Source organism: Parasteatoda tepidariorum, chromosome 2 (genome assembly GCF_982258835.1).
Source record: "Parasteatoda tepidariorum strain Cologne lab strain chromosome 2, Ptep-v5.0, whole genome shotgun sequence".
NCBI lineage: Eukaryota > Metazoa > Arthropoda > Arachnida > Araneae > Theridiidae > Parasteatoda > Parasteatoda tepidariorum.
The window spans coordinates 43,409,695-43,434,131 of NC_141756.1; the positions used below are offsets into that span (position 1 = coordinate 43,409,695).

The 24,437-nt window shown below is 28.8% G+C and overlaps 1 protein-coding gene across 1 annotated transcript; it reads left to right on the plus strand.

The window, feature by feature from the left end:
* The first annotated feature begins 7,122 nt into the window (after positions 1–7,122).
* Positions 7,123–7,548, plus strand: LOC147815245 (uncharacterized). The gene has a single exon (XM_087156552.1). It carries the CDS (start codon positions 7,123–7,125, stop codon positions 7,546–7,548), a length of 426 nt encoding a protein of 141 aa, XP_087012678.1.
* Positions 7,549–24,437: the final 16,889 nt, after the last annotated feature.

Here is a 24,437-nt window from a genome sequence, read left to right on the forward strand (position 1 = left end):
GAAATATGAGAAATTGTATTAATATACATAGATGTGTTTCCATTATTTTTTCCATTACCCTTGTATATTTCATTGATAATTTTACTAAAATTCATTAAAAGAGCATCACTGTAGAAATTACTATGTTAATTGAAATTTCCATAGAGTCAGAAAACATGATAAATTTTACAATATTCTTGAAGTTTTGACCAAAGATTTTTTTTCTCAATGTTATATATTATTTATTTTATTTTATTAACAGCACGCATCAAACGAATCTCCATTTTCTTTTGAAATGAAATTCATACTATATCGAAGAATAATTATTTTCCACGTGGAAGTAAAGTACTCCGTTAAGTTTTATACTAATCATTTATTGTGTTACTACATGTAATTATTTATTTACTTATCATAAATTCTTTGTATGGTGACATATGATTTGAATTTCCTTTTTTATACTAATCATTTAATGTATTATTTAACACATTGGGAAACATGATTACATGATCAAACCTTCCAATATGGAAAACTACTAGATACCCTGTTTCTGGCTCTATAAATACATAAAAAGCACAGTAGTTATAGCCGAAGGACTTTTTTGGGGAAAATTAACAGTGAAATATGGTTTTATTATCTGAAAAACTTGTTAATTTTATCATGATATCTTAGAGCAGTGCATGAAACTCATTCAGTCAAATTTACAATTTTATATTTTTACTAAATGTGTGACAACATGAACTACAATTTTGAAAACCAGAATTTTCGGTAAACCATTATCATGCGAATAGAGAACTTGAATGATTTAAATACTGTCTCTCTTGGCTTCAATATTGTTTTTTTAAATTTAGAAATGGGGGGTTTTATTACCATATAAGTTTCGGTAGTTTTACCTGTCTTTTTTTCCTCCAAGTATAACTAGTAGAAAAATCTTAAAACTAATTTTTTCCTTCGCTCTTTTCGCCTTTCTGACAAACAGTAAGTTTAATATTTTAAACAATTTCTTAAAAACACACATTTATGTATATTTTTTTAATATTTAAAAGTAGGGACTTTCGAATTAGAAGAAATAAAATATTTTTGGTTCGTTCACCCAAAAAAATTACAAATTGGCTTTTTAATTAAATTTGCCTCCATTCTAATTTGCAATAAAATCCAATTAAGGTAATTATACAACATTATGCTTTTTTCAGAATTCGGAGAAACAAAATTAGCTAAATTCTATTGGAAAAATCGAAAGTGAAATAAATCAGCTTCACTTAGACAGCTAAGTCATTAATCCATTTATCATCTAATAGAACTTGTCATTTTTCTTAAATTTTTACCAATACGTATGTTTTTCTAAAAATAAATGGAAACGGAGGATGAAAATTGCTAAAAAAACGTATAGAATGATAAAAAAAATATGTTCTAGAGATATTGAATGAGACAAAATGGAAATTTATTAATTAAAATAAATATACTTTGAGGTTGGATATTATATAATTATATCAATGTGAACATAAGTTTAAAGAACTAAAAGATATGTATGTATGTATGTATGTATGTATGTATGTATGTATGTATGTATGTATGTATGTATGTATGTATGTATGTATGTATGTATGTATGTATGTATGTATGTATGTATGTATGTATGTATGTATGTATGTATGTATGTATGTATGTATGTATGTATGTATGTATGTATGTATGTATGTATGTATGTATGTATGTATGTATGTATGTATGTATGTATGTATGTATGTATGTATGTATGTATGTATGTATGTATGTATGTATGTATGTATGTATGTATGTATGTATGTATGTATGTATGTATGTATGTATGTATGTATGTATGTATGTATGTATGTATGTATGTATGTATGTATGTATGTATGTATGTATGTATGTATGTATGTATGTATGTATGTATGTATGTATGTATGTATGTATGTATGTATGTATGTATGTATGTATGTATGTATGTATGTATGTATGTATGTATGTATGTATGTATGTATGTATGTATGTATGTATGTATGTATGTATGTATGTATGTATGTATGTATGTATGTATGTATGTATGTATGTATGTATGTATGTATGTATGTATGTATGTATGTATGTATGTATGTATGTATGTATGTATGTATGTATGTATGTATGTATGTATGTATGTATGTATGTATGTATGTATGTATGTATGTATGTATGTATGTATGTATGTATGTATGTATGTATGTATGTATGTATGTATGTATGTATGTATGTATGTATGTATGTATGTATGTATGTATGTATGTATGTATGTATGTATGTATGTATGTATGTATGTATGTATGTATGTATGTATGTATGTATGTATGTATGTATGTATGTATGTATGTATGTATGTATGTATGTATGTATGTATGTATGTATGTATGTATGTATGTATGTATGTATGTATGTATGTATGTATGTATGTATGTATGTATGTATGTATGTATGTATGTATGTATGTATGTATGTATGTATGTATGTATGTATGTATGTATGTATGTATGTATGTATGTATGTATGTATGTATGTATGTATGTATGTATGTATGTATGTATGTATGTATGTATGTATGTATGTATGTATGTATGTATGTATGTATGTATGTATGTATGTATGTATGTATGTATGTATGTATGTATGTATGTATGTATGTATGTATGTATGTATGTATGTATGTATGTATGTATGTATGTATGTATGTATGTATGTATGTATGTATGTATGTATGTATGTATGTATGTATGTATGTATGTATGTATGTATGTATGTATGTATGTATGTATGTATGTATGTATGTATGTATGTATGTATGTATGTATGTATCATATATGGCAGTACTTTTACTTTCGTTACTTGTACCGCCGGAACAAGTAAAAAGTACGTACTTTTACTTGTACTTCGTTACTTTTTAAATTTAGTACTTTTACTTGTACTTTCGTTACTTTTTTAGGGAAAAAGTACAAGTATTTGTAACGGAAATGTCGAATAAAATCGTTACTTTTTCTAAAACTCGGTAAGCTTCCTAAAAAAAAACTCGGTAAGCTTCCTAAAAAAAAATTTTTATTAAAAAAAAATGCTTATGTTTCTTTAATTTATAAAATTAATGTGCAATATATATGCATTCACAGCTAACTTCGTGTTTAAATACCTTGACCTTTTAAAATTGTCATTCCTGAAAGGGAAAAGACGGCGCTTTTGATCTTTTTTTGACTGCAACTATCATTGTGAATGTGGTGTTCTCCAGAATTGTGTGTCCAGAATATTCATCTTCTGAAAATTGCCTGTGATAAAGGATGACATGAATAGCAAAAGTTTTGAATACCAGTGGTTATCGTCTCAAAGGGGGTTGGAATGAACAAATGCCCATATGAATACTGCAGGGACTAATATAGGGAATAACTAATATAGGAAATTTATATCTATGGAATACTATTATCACCGCATGTGATGGAATGCTTTTTTTCCTCTTAAATAGTTTTGTCTAAATAACAAATGAACTGTATCTTTGATGTCTTATTGACACAAAGATGATTTTTTTTTTGGTTTTTGCTACTCCTCCAAAAAGTAACCATAAAGAAGAAAAGAAAAAAAACTTTCTCTTTTTATTCGCGGAAACCTATACTAATGTGCATAGTTTCTCTTTTCGAGTTTAATTAATTCCAATGGGTTATGAAATACACTGAAGATTTATCTAAACTATTAGTGAATTTATCATTTTCCTTGTTTTCTTGAGAAACAGGACAACTACTCAATAACCACAAAGGAGTAAGTAACAGCAAAAATATATTATAACATGTGATATACAGGACAAAAGGCTACATTCAAAAGGCGTAGATATCTCTCTTTTTAACAATATCTTTTTACAGTTGCGGTTACAATTTAATTTACTATAAACGCTGCCATCTATCGGTGGTTCAAGAAGTATTTCTACACATAGATTGAGAATCCTTATTTATGAAACTTTGCTTTAAGAAGGCTCAGTAGCCCCCATCCCCCCCCAAGCTCTTGGGCGCATTCTTGGGTAAATTCTAAATCCCCCCCCCCAAACTATTCGTTTTACTTAGTGTAAAAATTCCCCCCCAAGCTTTAAGTGGGCGCATCGTGCGCCCACCTTCCCCCTGATGGGGGCCCCTGAGAAGACTTCATCTTTTTTGAAAAAAGTAAGTAATATTTTAATATCTAATTATTCTCTATTTATAAAATAACATTTAATATTAATTTGAATCAGTTTTCATTCATTTAAATATGCTAATTAAAAATTTTGTTAACATTGTGTGCGCATTGGATGCTTTTTTAAATAATTTAAATAACTAATTTCATATTACTATTGCAAAAAATTTTGCACAAGTTTTACATTTTTTAACGTTAATGTAATTAATTATAAAAACAATGCTTTATTTAATGGAAATGTAGTATGCATTAAAAAAAATCTGAAATATTATAATTTTTTTATTTTGCAACAAAATATTTTTTTTGAATTATATTAAACGTAACATATATACTATTACGTAAACGTATTAGTTATTCATATCATAAAATTTTAAAATCAAACTTTTGTTCATAATTTTTGATTATGAGTGGATTTAGTCTTGCACATCGTTATTACAAATCCAAAAATTGCCATTATGAAATATTTTAAAATAAAAAAAATTTATATTTAAAAACAAAATATAATTTGTAGTTTATTGGATTTATAGGGGTTTCCTGTATATGAATGTATTTTTTTAAAATTTATTTTCTAACATAAGTTATAATGTTTATCAAAGTTGTCGAACAAGGTAATTTATTTATAAAATAAAGTTTCCGAAAATAAAAACAAAATGTTAAAAAAAAAATTCTTTTGTTCCAAAATTAACATAAATCTAAGCTCCTTGTTGATGCCAGAAGCACCATCTATGAAATTTTAGTGTGTGTTATGAATCCGAAGAGCTCGGATGGGAGAAATGAGTTATGTGAATAAAGTATTGTGACTAATAATTACAGTCCATTTTCTGAGTTTTGAGAACTTTTATTTTATCGAGAATTTATGTAAACTGAGCTATCGTCAGAGCCATTGTTGGTCCTGTCTATCAGAGCTATCAGTAGTGAAATTAGTGGATAATATACCTAATAAAAGGTACGTGATTTATTATTTAGTTATTGAAGTTCAATATGTTTAAAAGTGCTAAAAAAAGAGGACTATGTTCGGCTTGCTGTCGAGTTTAATGTAGACATTTCTAATATGAAAACTATTGTTGATCTAATTACTGCATTTCAGAGTTGTGATACGTATAAAAATAACATTGAGTTAGTTGAATAGTTAGCAAATAACATAATCGAAGGAAGAAAAAGTGATAAAATCCGATTAATTGAAAAATTAAAAGCTGAAAGAGTGAAATCGGAACTTGAGCTCGCTAAATTGTGAATCGAATCTAAAAGTGAACTACCTGTTGATAGTGTGAATAACGAAAGTGTAGAATCTTTAGACTCTCTCATTAAAAGTGTGAGGACTTTAACTCATCTTATCTCTAATAGACCAGAAGGACGGGAATATTTCTTTTCGTCATTAGAAAGAGCTTTTATTTCAAAAAATGTCCCTGAGAAATTTAAGGCTGAAATTCTTCTAAATCTGTTAGGGGAAAAAGCCACAAATATAATTACATACATTAAAGATGACGAATTAGGAGATTATTCTAAAGTTAAAACTATAGTTTTGAGAGAATTCGTGCCATCCCCCCCCCAAAAAAAAAATCTGTTTAGAGAATTTTAGGAAAGCGTAAAAAATGACGAGTGAAACGTTCGTGCAATTCGCGTCTAGATTAATAACGAGTTGGGAATATTATTTAAAGTTAAAAAATGTAACTGACTTCGAAACTTTAAAGCAATTAATAGTATCTGATAAAATTAATAAACACTTGATTGAGAGGTTATGTGCTTTATAAATTTAAGAAGCAAGTTCTTGGTTTAAACCTGTAGAATTAGCTAGGGAGATTGATTTTTTTTATACTTCTAGGGGAAAACCCGTAGTTGATAATGCTAGAATGAGTTATAAAAATAACTCGAAAACTATGTCAAAAGCGTTTCTAACGGATGTAAAAAACACTAAATGTATTTTATGTGATGAAATTCATCCTTTGTATAAATGTACTATTTATAAAAATATGTTCGTAAGTGATAGAGTTGAGTTCGTTAAATCAAAATATTTATGCTTTAACTGTTTAAATAATAATAACGGAAGTGAGTGTAGAAACAAAATCTTTTGTAGTATTTGTAGAAAAAGGCATCATATTTCTCTTCACTTTCCGCGAGAGCAAAAAATAAATAGTTTGGAATCAAATGAATAATGAAAATAGGAACATTCAATCGTCCTTGAATTCTTCGGCACCAATTTTTAAATGCCTGTGTATTACGAGACGCTTGTATGTGAGGGTGGGGAAAATATATTTTCTTCTACTACAATGGGAAAAGAATTAACAATCTTACTCAGCACTTTTATTTGTTTAATTAAAGATGAATCAAATAAGTGTTTTGAAGTTCGAGGATTATTAGACGTGGGAGCGAATTCTAATTTTATGAATAAAAAGGTTAGCAGATTCTCTTAATTTAAATAGGTCAAGTTCAAATATAACTGTATCGGGAATAAATAATATGTTTCTGAGCATAAAATCGAAAGTTAATGCTACTATTTTAAATAGAGATAAGAGTTTTGATTTAAACTTAAATTTTGTAGTAATTCCTAAAATTACAGAACTTACACCAGCTAATCCTCTTAATGTAAATATTCTATCACTAAATAATATTTATTCCGAGTCCTATTGATTTGTTGTAAGGAGCAGAACACTTTTGTGAAATCTTAAAATCGGGTCACATTTTCCTTCAAGGTACAAAATTTAAGATTGCAAAATAGCGCTTTCGAGTATATTGTCAGTGGGAGTCTTTCGACCAAAAACGAAAATAAAATATATTGTGGGCTCGTTACAGATAATTTTGAGTTAGAAAAAACATTAAAAACTTTTTGGGAAATAGAAAATGTAGAGAGAGAGAGAGTCTAAAATTTCTAAAACTAAAAAAGCTGAAATTTGTGAAGAGCATTTTCTTGAAAATTATTCAAGAACAGAGAGTGGAAAATATGTTGTTAAAATGCCCTTTAGAGAAGATCCGTCGTGTCTGGGTGAATCTAAGAAAAAATCTTGTGTTTGTAAAAGTAAAAGTAGTGTGAATTCGTTATGGAATCGCCTTGCTAGAGAACCTCAATTTTGTGAACTTCACAAAGCATTTATGCTAGAGTATTTAAATATGGGTCATATGGAGGAAGTACAAGAGTCTGAAGAACCAGATGTGCAGCATTATATTCCTCGTCATTGTGTGTTTAGACCTGAATCCAAAAGTACCCCTTTGAGATTTGTGTTTAACGCAAGTGCATTAACTTCTACTGGAACATCATTAAATTGTTTACAGTACAACGGAGGTATAATTCAGGATGATTTATTGTGCCTCATGCTTAGGTTTAGAAAACATCAATTTGCCTTTGTTGCTGACATCAAAAAGACTCCTTTTTGTATGTAAACAGATAATTTTGATTTCTGGCTTGGCTTCTGGGTATTTTAAATATTCACTATTGAAGGAGCTTTGTAACATCCGAATGAGATTTTATTCCGCAATAATATGATTTCTACCACTTTTATCTTTTATTTTATTTAAATAAATTAACAAATATTTATTTTGAATTAGCAAATATAAATTTTTATTTAAATTAAAAAAAAGACTCTCTTTAAATTAATATAAACTAGGGTATAGTTAACAAGACTAGGGAAAGAATAAAGAACTGTCGTTTCCGTAAATTTTGGTATTCGTTTCTCATTAATCAACATTATTGAGGTTTATTAATTATAATTGTGTACTATAAGTCGCGCCAACGATATTTTAAAGTTAGAGGGACTTGCTTGTTTGTAAATATTTAATCAGTTCATTTCTTTTCTTTGAAGCACTTTTCAAATTTTAGATTCAATAATTTTAATCTTTCTGATTAGCATTGATGGGGAAGATGAACCTTGTAAAAAAGCAATGGATTTGGGATGGAGGTATTGTACTAGCCTCCATACTCAACCGATATTGCGCTATAGGATTTCCACCTTACTTTACTTTATTCCATATAGAATAGAAAATACGGGAGATGTCCAATATGTCATCTCAAGAAATTTTGTTTTAAAATAAATTGATTTTTATCAAACTGGCATTGAAAATTTATGCACTAGAATTGAAAAAGATTTTTAAATAACATGAGTGTAACACTGACTAAAGATGAAACTTATTAAATTTTTTTTTTGTTGAAATTTAACGTTTAAAAAAGAAAGATATTTTTTCCAAGTTCCTCTAACGAAAAACAAAACAAATGTATCAAAAGTAGAAATTAAAAAAAATTTATTCGACTTCAATTTATAAAGAATACAGTTGTATTATGCTTAGAAAAAAAATACCATTTAAAAGAAATTAAGCATTTAAAATCGACGCATTCTTTTAAATAAAATTATTACTTTCCCTTCTGGTTTATTGTGATAGATAATAATTCTTTCTATTTATCCAATCAAGCTCAAATAAATTTTATTTAGCTTGTAGTGGATGACAATTGATGTTAATAGATCTTTTCCAAATATAAGTTCATTATTTAATTTTAAATAATTAATTTTTAGTATTTATGGTGAATTTTTTTGGATTGTCAATAATTTTATTTTCTGATGAATTTGTTTGAGTTTCTTTTCTAAATTAATTGGTTCTTTGTATTTCATGTTTTTTCTTGGACTTCTATACAAAACCTTCGGGGTACTTATGGTGTTACTTTAGACAATTGCCTACCCCTCAATAGAAAAGGTTTTGTTTTATGGCTACCGGGGCCGGTACCCCCTGAAGACGTCGGCTTCGGTGGTCATATTTTTATTTTTATTTCCTTCGTTTCCTTTATTGCTACAAGTTATTTTCATTCATTTTTGAGTTTTATGCATATATTTAATACATTTTAAATAAAAAATGTTGGATTTTGTTATTACGTTTTTCAATTTTCTTCTTGAACTCACTAATAATACATTTTTGTCTTAATACATTTTTTACTAAATACATTTTTACCTAGTACATTTTTTACTAAAATTATGTTTATGCCCGACCTTGTCAAACAACGCCCAGTCAGATCTCTAAGAACTTCAGAACTGTTTGTGCTATTGAAAACTATTATAATTACTATTTTAACTCTTGAAAGCTCGAAGGTATTAGTTTAGCCGCTGGTACTAAAATTCGTTTACAAATTTTAATTATTACGTTGGGCAGAAATGTTTGGAAAATGATTTTCTCGCACGACTTCAGCATTAGCCATTGTTACAAATAAAACTAGCTCAAAGATCACAAAGCTCTCTGAAACCCCGTGTTTGCTTTGTTTATGTTTGTGTTTTTAAAACGCGTTTCTATAGAGTAAAACAATTTTAAATCAATGGTAATTTAAATAAATAAGAATAATAAACTAAAAATTTAAATCAATAGATAAAATTTCTTTTTCGTGAAATTCCATAAAAAGTTTGACAGTAAAATGATATTTGATTTTGAAATTATATTATACGATTATATTATAAAATTATATTGCAATATTCTTCCGAATTTAAAAATAAATTAATGTCCATAACTTTCAAAATTAAAAATAATTAAATAAATAACAACAATTTTGCAAAAACATTAAAGAACATAAGAATATTATTCAATAAAATTTTAGGTTACTTTGAATTTTCGATTTCCCAGAAATGTACTTTTAAATCGTTACTTTTTTGGTTTAGTACTTGTACTTTTACTTGTACTTTTTACTCGTTACTTTTTAAAATAAGAACTTTTTACTTTTTACTCGTTACTTTTTTTAAAAATACTTGTACTTTTACTCGTTACTTTTTAAAAGTAACGTTGCCATATATGGTATGTATGTATGTATGTATGTATGTATGTATGTATGTATGTATGTATGTATGTATGTATGTATGTATGTATGTATGTATGTATGTATGTATGTATGTATGTATGTATGTATGTATGTATGTATGTATGTATGTATGTATGTATGTATGTATGTATGTATGTATGTATGTATGTATGTATGTATGTATGTATGTATGTATGTATGTATGTATGTATGTATGTATGTATGTATGTATGTATGTATGTATGTATGTATGTATGTATGTATGTATGTATGTATGTATGTATGTATGTATGTATGTATGTATGTATGTATGTATGTATGTATGTATGTATGTATGTATGTATGTATGTATGTATGTATGTATGTATGTATGTATGTATGTATGTATGTATGTATGTATGTATGTATGTATGTATGTATGTATGTATGTATGTATGTATGTATGTATGTATGTATGTATGTATGTATGTATGTATGTATGTATGTATGTATGTATGTATGTATGTATGTATGTATGTATGTATGTATGTATGTATGTATGTATGTATGTATGTATGTATGTATGTATGTATGTATGTATGTATGTATGTATGTATGTATGTATGTATGTATGTATGTATGTATGTATGTATGTATGTATGTATGTATGTATGTATGTATGTATGTATGTATGTATGTATGTATGTATGTATGTATGTATGTATGTATGTATGTATGTATGTATGTATGTATGTATGTATGTATGTATGTATGTATGTATGTATGTATGTATGTATGTATGTATGTATGTATGTATGTATGTATGTATGTATGTATGTATGTATGTATGTATGTATGTATGTATGTATGTATGTATGTATGTATGTATGTATGTATGTATGTATGTATGTATGTATGTATGTATGTATGTATGTATGTATGTATGTATGTATGTATGTATGTATGTATGTATGTATGTATGTATGTATGTATGTATGTATGTATGTATGTATGTATGTATGTATGTATGTATGTATGTATGTATGTATGTATGTATGTATGTATGTATGTATGTATGTATGTATGTATGTATGTATGTATGTATGTATGTATGTATGTATGTATGTATGTATGTATGTATGTATGTATGTATGTATGTATGTATGTATGTATGTATGTATGTATGTATGTATGTATGTATGTATGTATGTATGTATGTATGTATGTATGTATGTATGTATGTATGTATGTATGTATGTATGTATGTATGTATGTATGTATGTATGTATGTATGTATGTATGTATGTATGTATGTATGTATGTATGTATGTATGTATGTATGTATGTATGTATGTATGTATGTATGTATGTATGTATGTATGTATGTATGTATGTATGTATGTATGTATGTATGTATGTATGTATGTATGTATGTATGTATGTATGTATGTATGTATGTATGTATGTATGTATGTATGTATGTATGTATGTATGTATGTATGTATGTATGTATGTATGTATGTATGTATGTATGTATGTATGTATGTATGTATGTATGTATGTATGTATGTATGTATGTATGTATGTATGTATGTATGTATGTATGTATGTATGTATGTATGTATGTATGTATGTATGTATGTATGTATGTATGTATGTATGTATGTATGTATGTATGTATGTATGTATGTATGTATGTATGTATGTATGTATGTATGTATGTATGTATGTATGTATGTATGTATGTATGTATGTATGTATGTATGTATGTATGTATGTATGTATGTATGTATGTATGTATGTATGTATGTATGTATGTATGTATGTATGTATGTATGTATGTATGTATGTATGTATGTATGTATGTATGTATGTATGTATGTATGTATGTATGTATGTATGTATGTATGTATGTATGTATGTATGTATGTATGTATGTATGTATGTATGTATGTATGTATGTATGTATGTATGTATGTATGTATGTATGTATGTATGTATGTATGTATGTATGTATGTATGTATGTATGTATGTATGTATGTATGTATGTATGTATGTATGTATGTATGTATGTATGTATGTATGTATGTATGTATGTATGTATGTATGTATGTATGTATGTATGTATGTATGTATGTATGTATGTATGTATGTATGTATGTATGTATGTATGTATGTATGTATGTATGTATGTATGTATGTATGTATGTATGTATGTATGTATGTATGTATGTATGTATGTATGTATGTATGTATGTATGTATGTATGTATGTATGTATGTATGTATGTATGTATGTATGTATGTATGTATGTATGTATGTATGTATGTATGTATGTATGTATGTATGTATGTATGTATGTATGTATGTATGTATGTATGTATGTATGTATGTATGTATGTATGTATGTATGTATGTATGTATGTATGTATGTATGTATGTATGTATGTATGTATGTATGTATGTATGTATGTATGTATGTATGTATGTATGTATGTATGTATGTATGTATGTATGTATGTATGTATGTATGTATGTATGTATGTATGTATGTATGTATGTATGTATGTATGTATGTATGTATGTATGTATGTATGTATGTATGTATGTATGTATGTATGTATGTATGTATGTATGTATGTATGTATGTATGTATGTATGTATGTATGTATGTATGTATGTATGTATGTATGTATGTATGTATGTATGTATGTATGTATGTATGTATGTATGTATGTATGTATGTATGTATGTATGTATGTATGTATGTATGTATGTATGTATGTATGTATGTATGTATGTATGTATGTATGTATGTATGTATGTATGTATGTATGTATGTATGTATGTATGTCCTGAAAATGTGTCTACAAACTTCGAGGTGAATTAGGGCATTTCTTCAGAGTTAAAATTGCATAGAAATCTATGCCAGGAAATGTCGTCTTATGCGGTAAGGACATTTCCCTGTAATGGCCTACTCTAAAGAAGAAGAAACAGTTAATAATAGTGAATGACAAAATTTCAGGGACATGGTGTCCTATGCAATTTTGATCCTGATGATGAATTCCAACTCACCTTGAAGGTTATTGTCACAACACATTCGAACTCCTGTTATAGATAACTTTTTCAAACGTGTACATTTGATCCAAAAATAGATTAAACGTGTCGTTAAAAAAACTATTTCTTCGTAAGAGAAACCTATTGCAGTTTCGAAATCATCGGTACAAAACTAACCCAAGATCTGTTAACAAATTCATGTTAAAAACTTTCAATAATTACGAAGTATTTCTCTTAAAGCTGAATTTCTCTTAAAATATAAAGGAATCTCCTAAAGATTTAAAATTTTCAAATTACATTTTGTAAACATTTCATGGTGAAAAATAGATAATATTCTAAAAACAAAATTCAAATGAGAGGTAAACCTACATCTAATTTGTAAATAAATTTAGAAAAGTGAAAATTAGCTTTCTATAGTATTAAGTTATATTAATCATTAAACTATTTTAAATGTTTTATTATAATTTGTTTTACTTATGTCATATTTATAACATGAAATTTATTCACAAGAATTCAATACTATAACAAAGTTGAAAAGTATTTTAATCAATGTGTTCTATATTCATTACATCAATTTCTCAGTTTAAAAACTAAGAATTCAGATAAAATTCATTCAGAATATTTTAAGCATTTCAGAAAGAACTGTCCGTGTTTTCTTGTAAAAGCAGAGATACTTGTAGTAGGTTGAGGCTGTCGTTCAAAAATTACCGTAAATGGCAAAAAAAATTCCGCCATCGCTTCCTCGATTGGTAAACAAAACTGAACCAAATGTTTTGCATGCCCTGTGTATATAAACATGAAAAAGAAGCTTATACAACACTGTTTTGTTTTTAAATAGTTTCAATCTGAAGAGTGAAAATAAAACTTAATTATTGTCTTAAGCTTAACGGCAATTTTTTGCAAAAGAGAAATATAATTGAATCAACACATACACTATGACGAGACTCTTAAACTAAGGTGATTATTTTCGTTATTTAAAATTGCTTATATGACAGGATACGCAGATGAAAATCAATTAAGAAGCATTTGGGTTAAATACCAGAAAATTAAAGATCTCTTAGCCGTTGAACTTTTCCGGAGTACACCGTGAGGAGGTGGATCTATATCGTACCCAAATAAGCGGAAGAATCTCGAATTAAATAGCATTCCCGACTGGTCGGGCCATTAGGCTGTGGCTCAGTTCCAGTTCGTTGTAAAATATGATTGTCTTACCACGAACTTATACATATTCAAGCTAGCTTCTGATCCATATTGATCTATATGCCTAGGCCAATTCGTAATGGATGACTGCTACGTTCTCCTTTACAGTACTCTCCGTAGGGCAACAATCGCCGACCGATACTGGGAAGCAAGGTGTCCAGTGTGGAAATGACTGTTTTTAATGTTTATATTTTTGTTCTCTTGAGTTTTGTTATTTTTATCCTGTGTCCGTCCCCTCGGCCTTTAGAAATACAAAAAATTGCATTTCTCACGTAAAAAATATTTGTAAAAAATATTTAAATGATTTTATTCAAAAATTTTAATTTCTAAATTATAAATAAGTAACGTAATTTAATCGTTACAATTTTACTTATATTCGGGTTAATTTTATTTGCATTGTTTCCTATTTAAAATATAGCAGAAAATGCTTAAATCCTAAGACCAAATCTTAAAAATTTCCGAATCACAAAATATAAAGTAATCTTATTTCTTTCTTTTTTCTAGAGTAGAGAAATATTTTAAGAAACACGCAGGTTGCAAGTTCTTATCGAACACAATTCACAAAATATCTCGGGAATCCATACCTCCCAAATGCTTTTTCCCCTGAGGGTTTCTGATGTATTTTACGATGCAAATCAAAAATATTCACAAAATGTGAAGATTGTTTGGTCTTGGAGTGATGAAATATTCTTTCTAATGCAAGATTTATTCGGAGTATCAACATTTTTAAGTTAAAATGTTGCTAAAACAAATATTTACCTCCGGTGCAACTTAAATACCGAGTTTACTTTTAATTCTGAAAGGCATTTGATTACAAAATATTTCTCTTGAAGCTGAATTCCTTTTAAAATATAAAGTAATTTTCTAAAGATTTAAAAGTTTGAAAATCTTTCGCAAACATTTCATAGTAAAAATAGATAATATTCTGAAAACAAAATTTAAATGAGACGGGAGCCTATATCTAATTTATAAATAAGTTTGGAAAAGTGAAAATTAACTTAAATTTCTATATTAAGTTACATTAAATTGAAAAAACATTAAGCTATTTTAAGTATTTTCATTATAAATTGTTTTACTTATGTCATATTTATTATAAAAAAAATATTTTCATGAATTCAGTACTTAATAAAATTACTTACCTGGATCTGCCCAAGTAAAAAAAACGGCATATTGTTCATTAAATGCTTTATATGATTAGTATAAAGTTCAGGTAAATAAATACTTGTCGTTTTACTGTTTATTAATCAATTTTGGCTAAGGCAATAAGGTACTAATTGTCAGAAATCAATTTTTACTCATGATTCAATTCATATGAACTTTTACTCTTGCTCTAAACTCTAAGTATAGCTTTAGACCTTTTTCTTTCACAAGACTTATTCATAAGGATTAAGATTTATCACAATTATTTTAGAAATAGTTCTTAGTGGCACGAATTTTTTGAAGATTTTTTGTCGGACTGAAATTAGTCTCTGTAATAAAATTCACTTTAATTTAGCCTCTGGCATTAAGTATAATTATTTTTTTTTTGTGATTTTTTGTCTTTACTCATGCTTGTACAATAGTTTTATAAGAAGAAAAATGAGAAAATCAAATTTCCTAGCGAAATATAAATGACATTAAATTTTATTTAAACCATGTTATTCGTGATTATTATTTTCCTGATGACTTTGATTTGAATACAGAACTTTTTATTTTATTAATTCTCGTTTATTTTACATAATTTAAATTTATAGAAGCCAGTTTAAATACAAGTTATTGACAGAACTAACACAATTTAAAGATCAATATTTTTTTTATATAATCGATACATTATGAGTCTATACTATGCGCCATTAAACTTTTCATATTGATTTCAGTAGTGCTAACCCAGTTTATTAAACTATGATAAATCACTAATAAAAACACGATAATAAACTCCCAATAATACTCACTTTTGATTAAATAAATATGTAAGATATGAAAAGTAACAGGTTTTATTTTCTAAATAACTTTATTTTTATAACCATCGTTCAACAGCCGACCCCTATTTGGGTTTACGACTACTAATGTTCAAATCCGTAGCCTTGTAATTTTGAACCCAATCCAGAAGACAAGGGAACTCCTGAATCAAGTATTGGGAGAAATTTGTCTTCGTGGAGGACTTTTGATGGAACTTACCCGCATTTGCGTTACATGGAAATAAAGACCACGAGAACCTGTCACGGTTAGCCTGACGGCACGGGGACTCTTACCCATCATCATTCTACCACTGAGGATATTTCACGTCAACACTGTGGTTAATGCAAGCAAGATGCGGAAATCGTATCGACCAGCTATCGCCGGAAACCGAACCCGGTTTACCTCCTTGGAAGGCACACGTCTCTAAATAATTGAAGAAAAAAAGTATAATCTACAGTTTTAGTTGAAAAAATGCGTAAAGTTAAAGTGAGGGAATACTCATTTTTACAATACAAAATACGCATCAGTAATGTTTGAGCAAGAACGCGTCGACAATAAAGCGACAATACGCGTGAAATGGGTACAAAGAGTTTTAAAATAAGCAATGTCAATAAATTTCTTGTCAATCATTTGCACCACAAACTTGGTGATAATCATATGGAAATTGTGGATATGTAAAAGACTTGAGAACAAACATTCGTTTTTTTAAAATACTGAGTCCTGCATATTTTTCTAACAACTGTTTCTTGTACGTAAAATATTCAATGAAATATTTAAATCTTATCAATAGAGAATCTACACAAAATATCAAAAATTCAGATTGATATGTATATTCCTCTAATATAATTCCCTGAACAAAGGAATACGGTACATAAATCTACGCCTCTCTAGAAGGAAAAATATAATCGTTAATTAAAATTGCTTTTGAAATGAATTAGAGTTATATGAATTGTAAGTATTTGTTTTTAACGTATTGCATGATTAACTGGAGTAAATCTTACTGTTTCGCTTCAATAATTATCTTTCTAAGAAATGATTTACTCATTTGCTGTTAGATACTAATTTAAGTAAATTTGTGATTCCGAAGTTTAGGTTAGAACTTTTGTATAACAGGTGAATACTTTACACAGCTAAAATAGTCATTAAAAAATGATAGAATAATCTGAACTAACACAAGTAAACATGGGTGAAAGAAGTTTAGCAAACACTTCTCTATTCATTAAAAACAATAAATTTGAATTCCAGTATACATTTTTTACTCTTGCGTTATTAAACTGCTCAATAGGACAACTGATTTCATGTGTATGACACGTTGAAATATTCCAACCGTATTTCAAGCATAATAAACTGTGGATATGAACCCCCTAGCGATATTTTTTTGCCAATACTTGAAATTTTCTCTTGCGAAATTCTATAATAAGCGAAACTATTGCAATTCTGCTAGTATGTATTACACTGTAAAAGTTCCAACACAAAATCATAGCCAATGAGCATCAAAATAAGTGTCAGTCACTGAGCATAAAAATAATTTTATGCTCGTCATGCTATAATGACCATAAAATTAAAGGTTTATGCGTTGCTTCATTACTCGTAAAATATATGGAAACGGTCTTCCACAGTTACGTCAACAATATGGATCTAATAGTTATCTCAGTTCGGTAGATCACTCAGTCGATTTATTTTCCGAATAAGCCGTTGAACGAGGAGGACCAGTGAGGGACTACCGTCCGTCGAGAAGTGAGAATGGTACGTGCTCATTGTCCATGGTCCCCAATGTAGAGGTATTGCAAAAGAAGTGTTCTTCGATGCCACCTTCAACTAAATCCAGGACTTTTGTGCCCATAGCATGAGGCTTTAACCACTCTGGAAAATGGGGTGCCAACATAATGAATCAGGTAGTTTTCGTTAGCTGGATGTCTAATTAAATGGTTATTCTACCAAATTCGTAAAAAAAGTTTGCTAAGATTAAGTATAGTGATAATTTTTCTCGAGGACGGGAACTGGATGCATAAATTGATGGTAAACTCTCTGAAGTTTATGGAATTTTTCTAGTGTACAGCGTTTGTTTTTAACAGTAGTAATTCTCAAATTTTTCTCTTTGCTTTTCGTTTATCCTTCTCAATTCTTCTGTGTGGGTACCTGTTGACATCCTCTGCCTCTGTCAGGTTTGGATAATCTTACTTTAAACTTTCCAAGTTGAAATTTGCTTTACTTCATAAACAGAATAAGCTTTGCCATTTCGAATCTGTGCTACGTCACTGATAGTATGGAATCTGAACTGGATAACTCACTTAACTTACCGATATTAATTGGCCAATATTTCCCAGAAATAGTTTTAGAAATAGCATATTTCTTCAGAGTATTTATTCAACATTGGAATATTTAAAGTAGTAAAAAAAGAAACATTTTTTGTAAAAACATATCATTTATGTATATATATATTCATTATGTATATAAACTGCTGTTTGTAGAAAATGCAACACCATGAAAGAATCATCAGAATCAAATGAAATTTAATGCAGAAACGACTTGTACTGATACAAATAAATGATGAAATTTTCAAAACAAAAGAAACAAATTAAGCGTCCGAAATCAGTATTTGGTGCAGCCACCACGCGCTGCAATAAGTGCTGCTATACGACGTGGCATGGAGTCAAACAGATGTTGAATATCTGCTTGAGGAAGAGAATTCCATATCGCTTGTATGCGCAACCAAAGTTCGTCTTTGGAAACTGCAGGACGCGGATCACGAGTGAGACGCCGACCAACCATATCCCACACGTGCTCAATAGGCGACATATCCGGCGAATAAGCAGGCCAAGGAAGAAGTTGCATGCGTTGTGCTGAACAGAAGTCTCTAACAGTCCGCGCAACATGTGGGCGTGCATTATCCTGCTGAAAGATAGCTCCAGGGATGCCTTGAAGGAAAGGAACGACTTCGGGCTGTAGCACTTCACGGACGTATCTGTTGCTATTGAGATTACCCTCAATTCGTATCAAATTGGATCGTCCATGATACGAAATCGCACCCCAGACCATAACTCCGGGTGTTCGACCACTATGTCGTTCAATAATACACTCAGGAAGGCAGCGTTGACCGGCATAACGTCTAACACGAACACGGCCATCATGGGTCCACAAATTGAAGCGTGATTCATCTGAAAAGACAACTTGGTGCCAATCAGCTCGCCAGTCTCTGTGCTCAAGAGCCCACTGCCGACGCAGCCGTCGATGATCCGCCGTGAGGGGAATCCTGTATAATGGCACCCTTGCACGCAATCCACGGCGCAGCAGACGACGACGAATTGACGAAGCCGACAATTGTACACCTGTAGCAGTAGACCAATGTGCTGCCAGCTGCCTGGAGGAAGCTGTGCGATCATTCACCGCCATGCGGAGCAGGTGTCGATCATCGCGCTCTGACGTCACCTTCTGTCGTCCAGTGCCTGTTTTTCGAGTTGTTCGGTGCTCGTCGGTCCACTGCTTCCAAACTCGCATCACTGTGGAACTGTTCCGCTGCATACGAGCTGCTATTGCGCGATAGGAAAATCCTCCTTCTCGAAGGCCGATTATCCTCCCTCGTTCAAACTCCGTAAGTTGCTTGAATTTCTTATTCTTCCGTCGTGGAGGCATACTCAGGTCTCACTAAACGTTTGCCACTAACAAATAATCATAGACTATTTTCAACGTCCCGCTACAGCACTTTATTTATACGCTTTCAGCATCAATTCAGAGGGCGCTGCGCGCGCCACGCACGCGCGATGGCTCTGAAACTTTATTAATTTGCATAATATCCTATAATTGACATTTGCTGCGAATTTCATTTGATTCTGATGATTCCTTCATGGTGTTGCATTTTCTACAAACAGCAGTTTATATATAAGTGGATTCGAATTCAATGGAAGGCACTGGCCCATCCTGGGCTGTCTAGCCAGATATGATGATATATATATATATATATATAATATATATATATATATATATATATATATATATATATATATATATATATATATATATATATATATATATATATATATATATATATATATATATATATATAATATATATATATATATATATTATATATATATATATATATATATATATATATATTATACATATGCAACGTATTAAATTATTACAAAATAAATATACATTAGTGTTTCAGGAATATTTTTCTCTAAGTGATATATTTAGCAAGTATCTTTATTTCACTTTTAGATATTATTCTACGCTTTATTTTTATCTGCTCCTGATCATTAATTATTTTTACATTCTTTTTAAAAGCAAAGTACGAGATTGCGTGTCATTTAAAATGCATTTGAAAATTTAGATTCCTTAAAAACTATGAAATTAAATATTTACGGTTCAAAACAATATATCTTAATCTTCTTTCTTCTTTTTACGCTGTGTGAAACACCGTCAGGTGCAATTTTCACGTTAAAGCTTATTCTTTGTTCCAAAATAAAGACCGTAATTAAAAAATGAGAACAACATGCAAATTAAACATCTGTTGCGTTAAAACACGTACTTGAAAAGAAATAATTTCTGAAAATCTTAAGAAAAATCTCTAGCGGATTAGTTCCTGTGAGAATTTAAATGAAGTCCACTAATTTTTAATTAAGAAGCATGTTAAATACCATTTTTTATGCATAATATATGTGAGTTAAAAAAAGCTTTAATGACACAAATTATTTTTTATATGTATTAATTATAATTATATTATTTTATAGAAAGGAAAAAATATCTAAGTTACTTTAACATTAAAAGGCATTATGCGTATAATAACATCTTCGAGTCTTGATATATCATATCAGTAAATGGAATAAAGTAGTAATTTTAAAAATTAAAATTCTGGAATAATTAATTTTTCAGGAAAGATTGGAAGCTGGGATGCTCACCTTCTGCTTGTTCCACTCACCAAATCTCTCAACTGTTTTCATAGTTTCTTTTAGATCAATTTGATGGCTCCAAGGATAATCATGTATTTTATGTATGATTGGTGATGTTTTATAGAAGTTCAAAGATAATCTATAAAAACATCAAGTGAAACCATTTATTTATATACGTTTCATTCAGTTTATATAAAGGGCAGAGATAAGTATTACTTGGTACTTTGACTGTGTGAAAATTAGTTCTGTATTGTTTTCCAGCTAACAAACTCTGAATTTCACTCTACTTGTCAGGAAGGAAATGAAATATTAGCGCGATGTAGATAAGATAGAAAACATTTCGAACAACCTGAAAGATAGCAACGTACAAGTAAAGATTACAGATTTTGCTTTAAACATTAGTTTAATAACATAAAGTACACACTGAGAAAAAATGTTGATCAAACTAGAAGAATATGGTAGCATTTAATATATGTCTGACTCTATGGGCACGCCAAAAAGCACGGTAATTTTTACTGAAGCTATTAGGTATAGATATAGGTAAAATTAACAATAAAATATGACTTTATAATGTGTCATAAGTTTCGATAAATGTAGTAAGACATGGTAATTTTATCACGATACCTTAGAGCATGACGTGAAAACCATTTGTCCGGTTAAATGTACTTTTCAGTTTTGTATTTTTTACTAAATGTGTTGTAACAGAATTATAATTTTGAAAACCTGAATTTTCTATAAACCTTTACTATAAAAACGGAAAAATTATCAAATGAATGGTTTAATTACTGTATATTTTTGTTTTATTAACCAAAATTATGTTGTCTTTTTTCAAAATAAAAATAAACAACAGTATTGCTATTACCATATTGCTTGGTAATTTTACCAGATTTTTTTTTCGTGGGAATATATTTCAATTCATAATTTAACGCAAAAAAATAAAACATTGTTCATAATTCAGTTTCTTGTTTAGAACGCTGATTAATAATGTATATATGCTGTATTTTTACTCAATTTAATAATCAATTTGTAGTGATCTTGCAAGGATTCACTCGGTTTATTTTTTTCTTCTACAAACCATTTCTTGTTTTGACACGGAAGCTATTTGCGCTGAAAGTTGATAGAAGTAGTAGTTGATATAGAATTGACACTGTTGTTACTATCCAAAATATAATGTTAAGTAAGCATATTGTTTATACGTTCAAAAATCACCCAAATATAAGTTTTTTAAAAATAATTGTTTTTTGAATGACAGCATATCTAACTAAAATGACTGTATAAGTGATTTTATATATTAAATATTTTGATAACTATTCAACCAATCAGTATATTATCAGTAATATACATATATATCTCGCATTAATTATTTTCAAAACATATAATTAGTAACACCTGTAAAATCACTCTTTGCCGAAGCAAAAACAGATTCTCTACAATTCAATGATTTCTTTAAAATTACAAGAAAGAAAAATTTTTTAAATTTTGCGAAAGAATGTGAAATGTTTTTGCAAACAATGCAGGGGTGTATTAAATATTACATAATAGTATAAAAATGCTCATCAGAAATAATGTAATAAATATTCACTGATAGTAGTTTAGCAAATATAAGGCGAATCAAAATTATATTTCCAAAATAAATAAGGCCATAGTGGCAATCCATGAGTGCAATATTTACTCCGGAATATAGGATCGCATAGGAGTAAATATAACAAATAGGAGTAAACTCTTTTTAATCTGAGGCTTAGCCTCCTCGTTCAACAGGCCTAACAGTATTGTTTATTTTGCCTACGAAAAAGACCCCCTAGCCATTAGTCTGGAGCAATGGCGGTGTCTATAGCTACGAGATTGCTAATAGTTCAAACAGGGGTGTTGCTTCATTATTTAAGACAAGTTTTTGTTCTGGTCGGAGAAAGAAAGAAAGTCAAGAAAGAGAAAAGCTATCCTCTTTGAGATGCATAATTCGCTTCAGCAGAATGCCTTAGACTTCATGGCGAGGGGCGTTCTTTCTATAGACAAATTATACCATTTCTTTAAGGAAAATATGAAACTTCTAGTCAGTATACGATACGCAAGTGGACTAAACTGAAGATTTCGGAAGAAGAATTGTTGCTATTGTAGATAATATTGAAAATATGAAATTTTAAGAAGATGCTCTTGTTTATCTCTTGTAGGTGTTACCTGTGCAATGACACACGTAGTCACATTTTTAAGCATTATTGACAATTTTGTCTGATCAATAAATCAGATAGTACATTTTATTGGTATCGTTAATTAGCTTTCTAGAGACTGTTGTAAGTTCATGTTGAAAGTTAAATTTAACTATATTTTGCGTTTTAAAGTCGAAATCCGAACACATGTTCTATGGCAATTCATGTTCGCCTTGATTGATACTATGAACCCCTCACAATTTTTAAAAATAATGCCCATTCCATCTAAGTCAAGGTGTAATTTTTTGACCTACTGAATAATGATTAAGTTAAAAATATCGGCAGTCTGAGAGCGAAATCTATCTATCTATCTATCTATTTATATATATATATATATATATATATATATATATATATATATATATATATATATATATATATACCGAAAAACCTTTCGTTATTTTTCGTAATAAATGATATATATCTTACACCAATATATAAATTTAATGATATGCATCTTACATCAAATAATACGCGCATCTGCGCGTACATTTCTTACATTTGCAAAATATTCTTTTTTCTCAAATGAAAAAAAAATTAAAATAACATTGAAGTGTTATTTTTAAGTTCAAAAGAATATTTCACCAGTCTTCTGTGTCCATGAACATGAATAAATTGAATAAATATTACATATATTACATTTCACGAATAGGAAAGAGAGAACTTCAAAACAATTATTAAAAATGGTGATATTTCTTAAGATCAATCAAAATAAATTCAGATTTATTTTCATTTTAAGGATTCATCAAAAGAAATTCTAAAAATTGCATCAATTTATTTCTTAGAAATTTTGTTATAAACCACGTTTGAGTTTTTTTTTCTCGGGCTTAGAGAGTAAACATATGGTACTTTTAAAGAGTAATTTTGAATAAATTTGACGTAAATTAGAAAGTCCTTACATTTTTATTTAGTATAATAATTCTTTAGGAAAATAAAATATTTGAATAAAAAAGGCATTATGCCATGGAAAAAATAAATATAATTTTTCATTTTTCAAAATTAAATGTTCAGATGTTTTACCTGGTAACATCTAATCTCTCTCTCATATTTATTTGATTATTTATTTATTTATTTATTTTGTTATTTTGGACAAGTGTGAGCTTAAGAATAAAGATCACTAATACGGTGTATAATAGTCATAATTTAAAATTATAATTAATTTTCATTAACAAATTAGAATTTAGAAAGTAAAGAAACTTATGTTCATGAATAAAAATCGTCTTTTCAGC

What these genes read in the sequence shown, in the direction of transcription:
- LOC147815245 (XM_087156552.1), top strand. Translation starts at nt 7,123, where the DNA reads ATGCCCTTTAGAGAAGATCCGTCGTGTCTGGGTGAATCTAAGAAAAAA.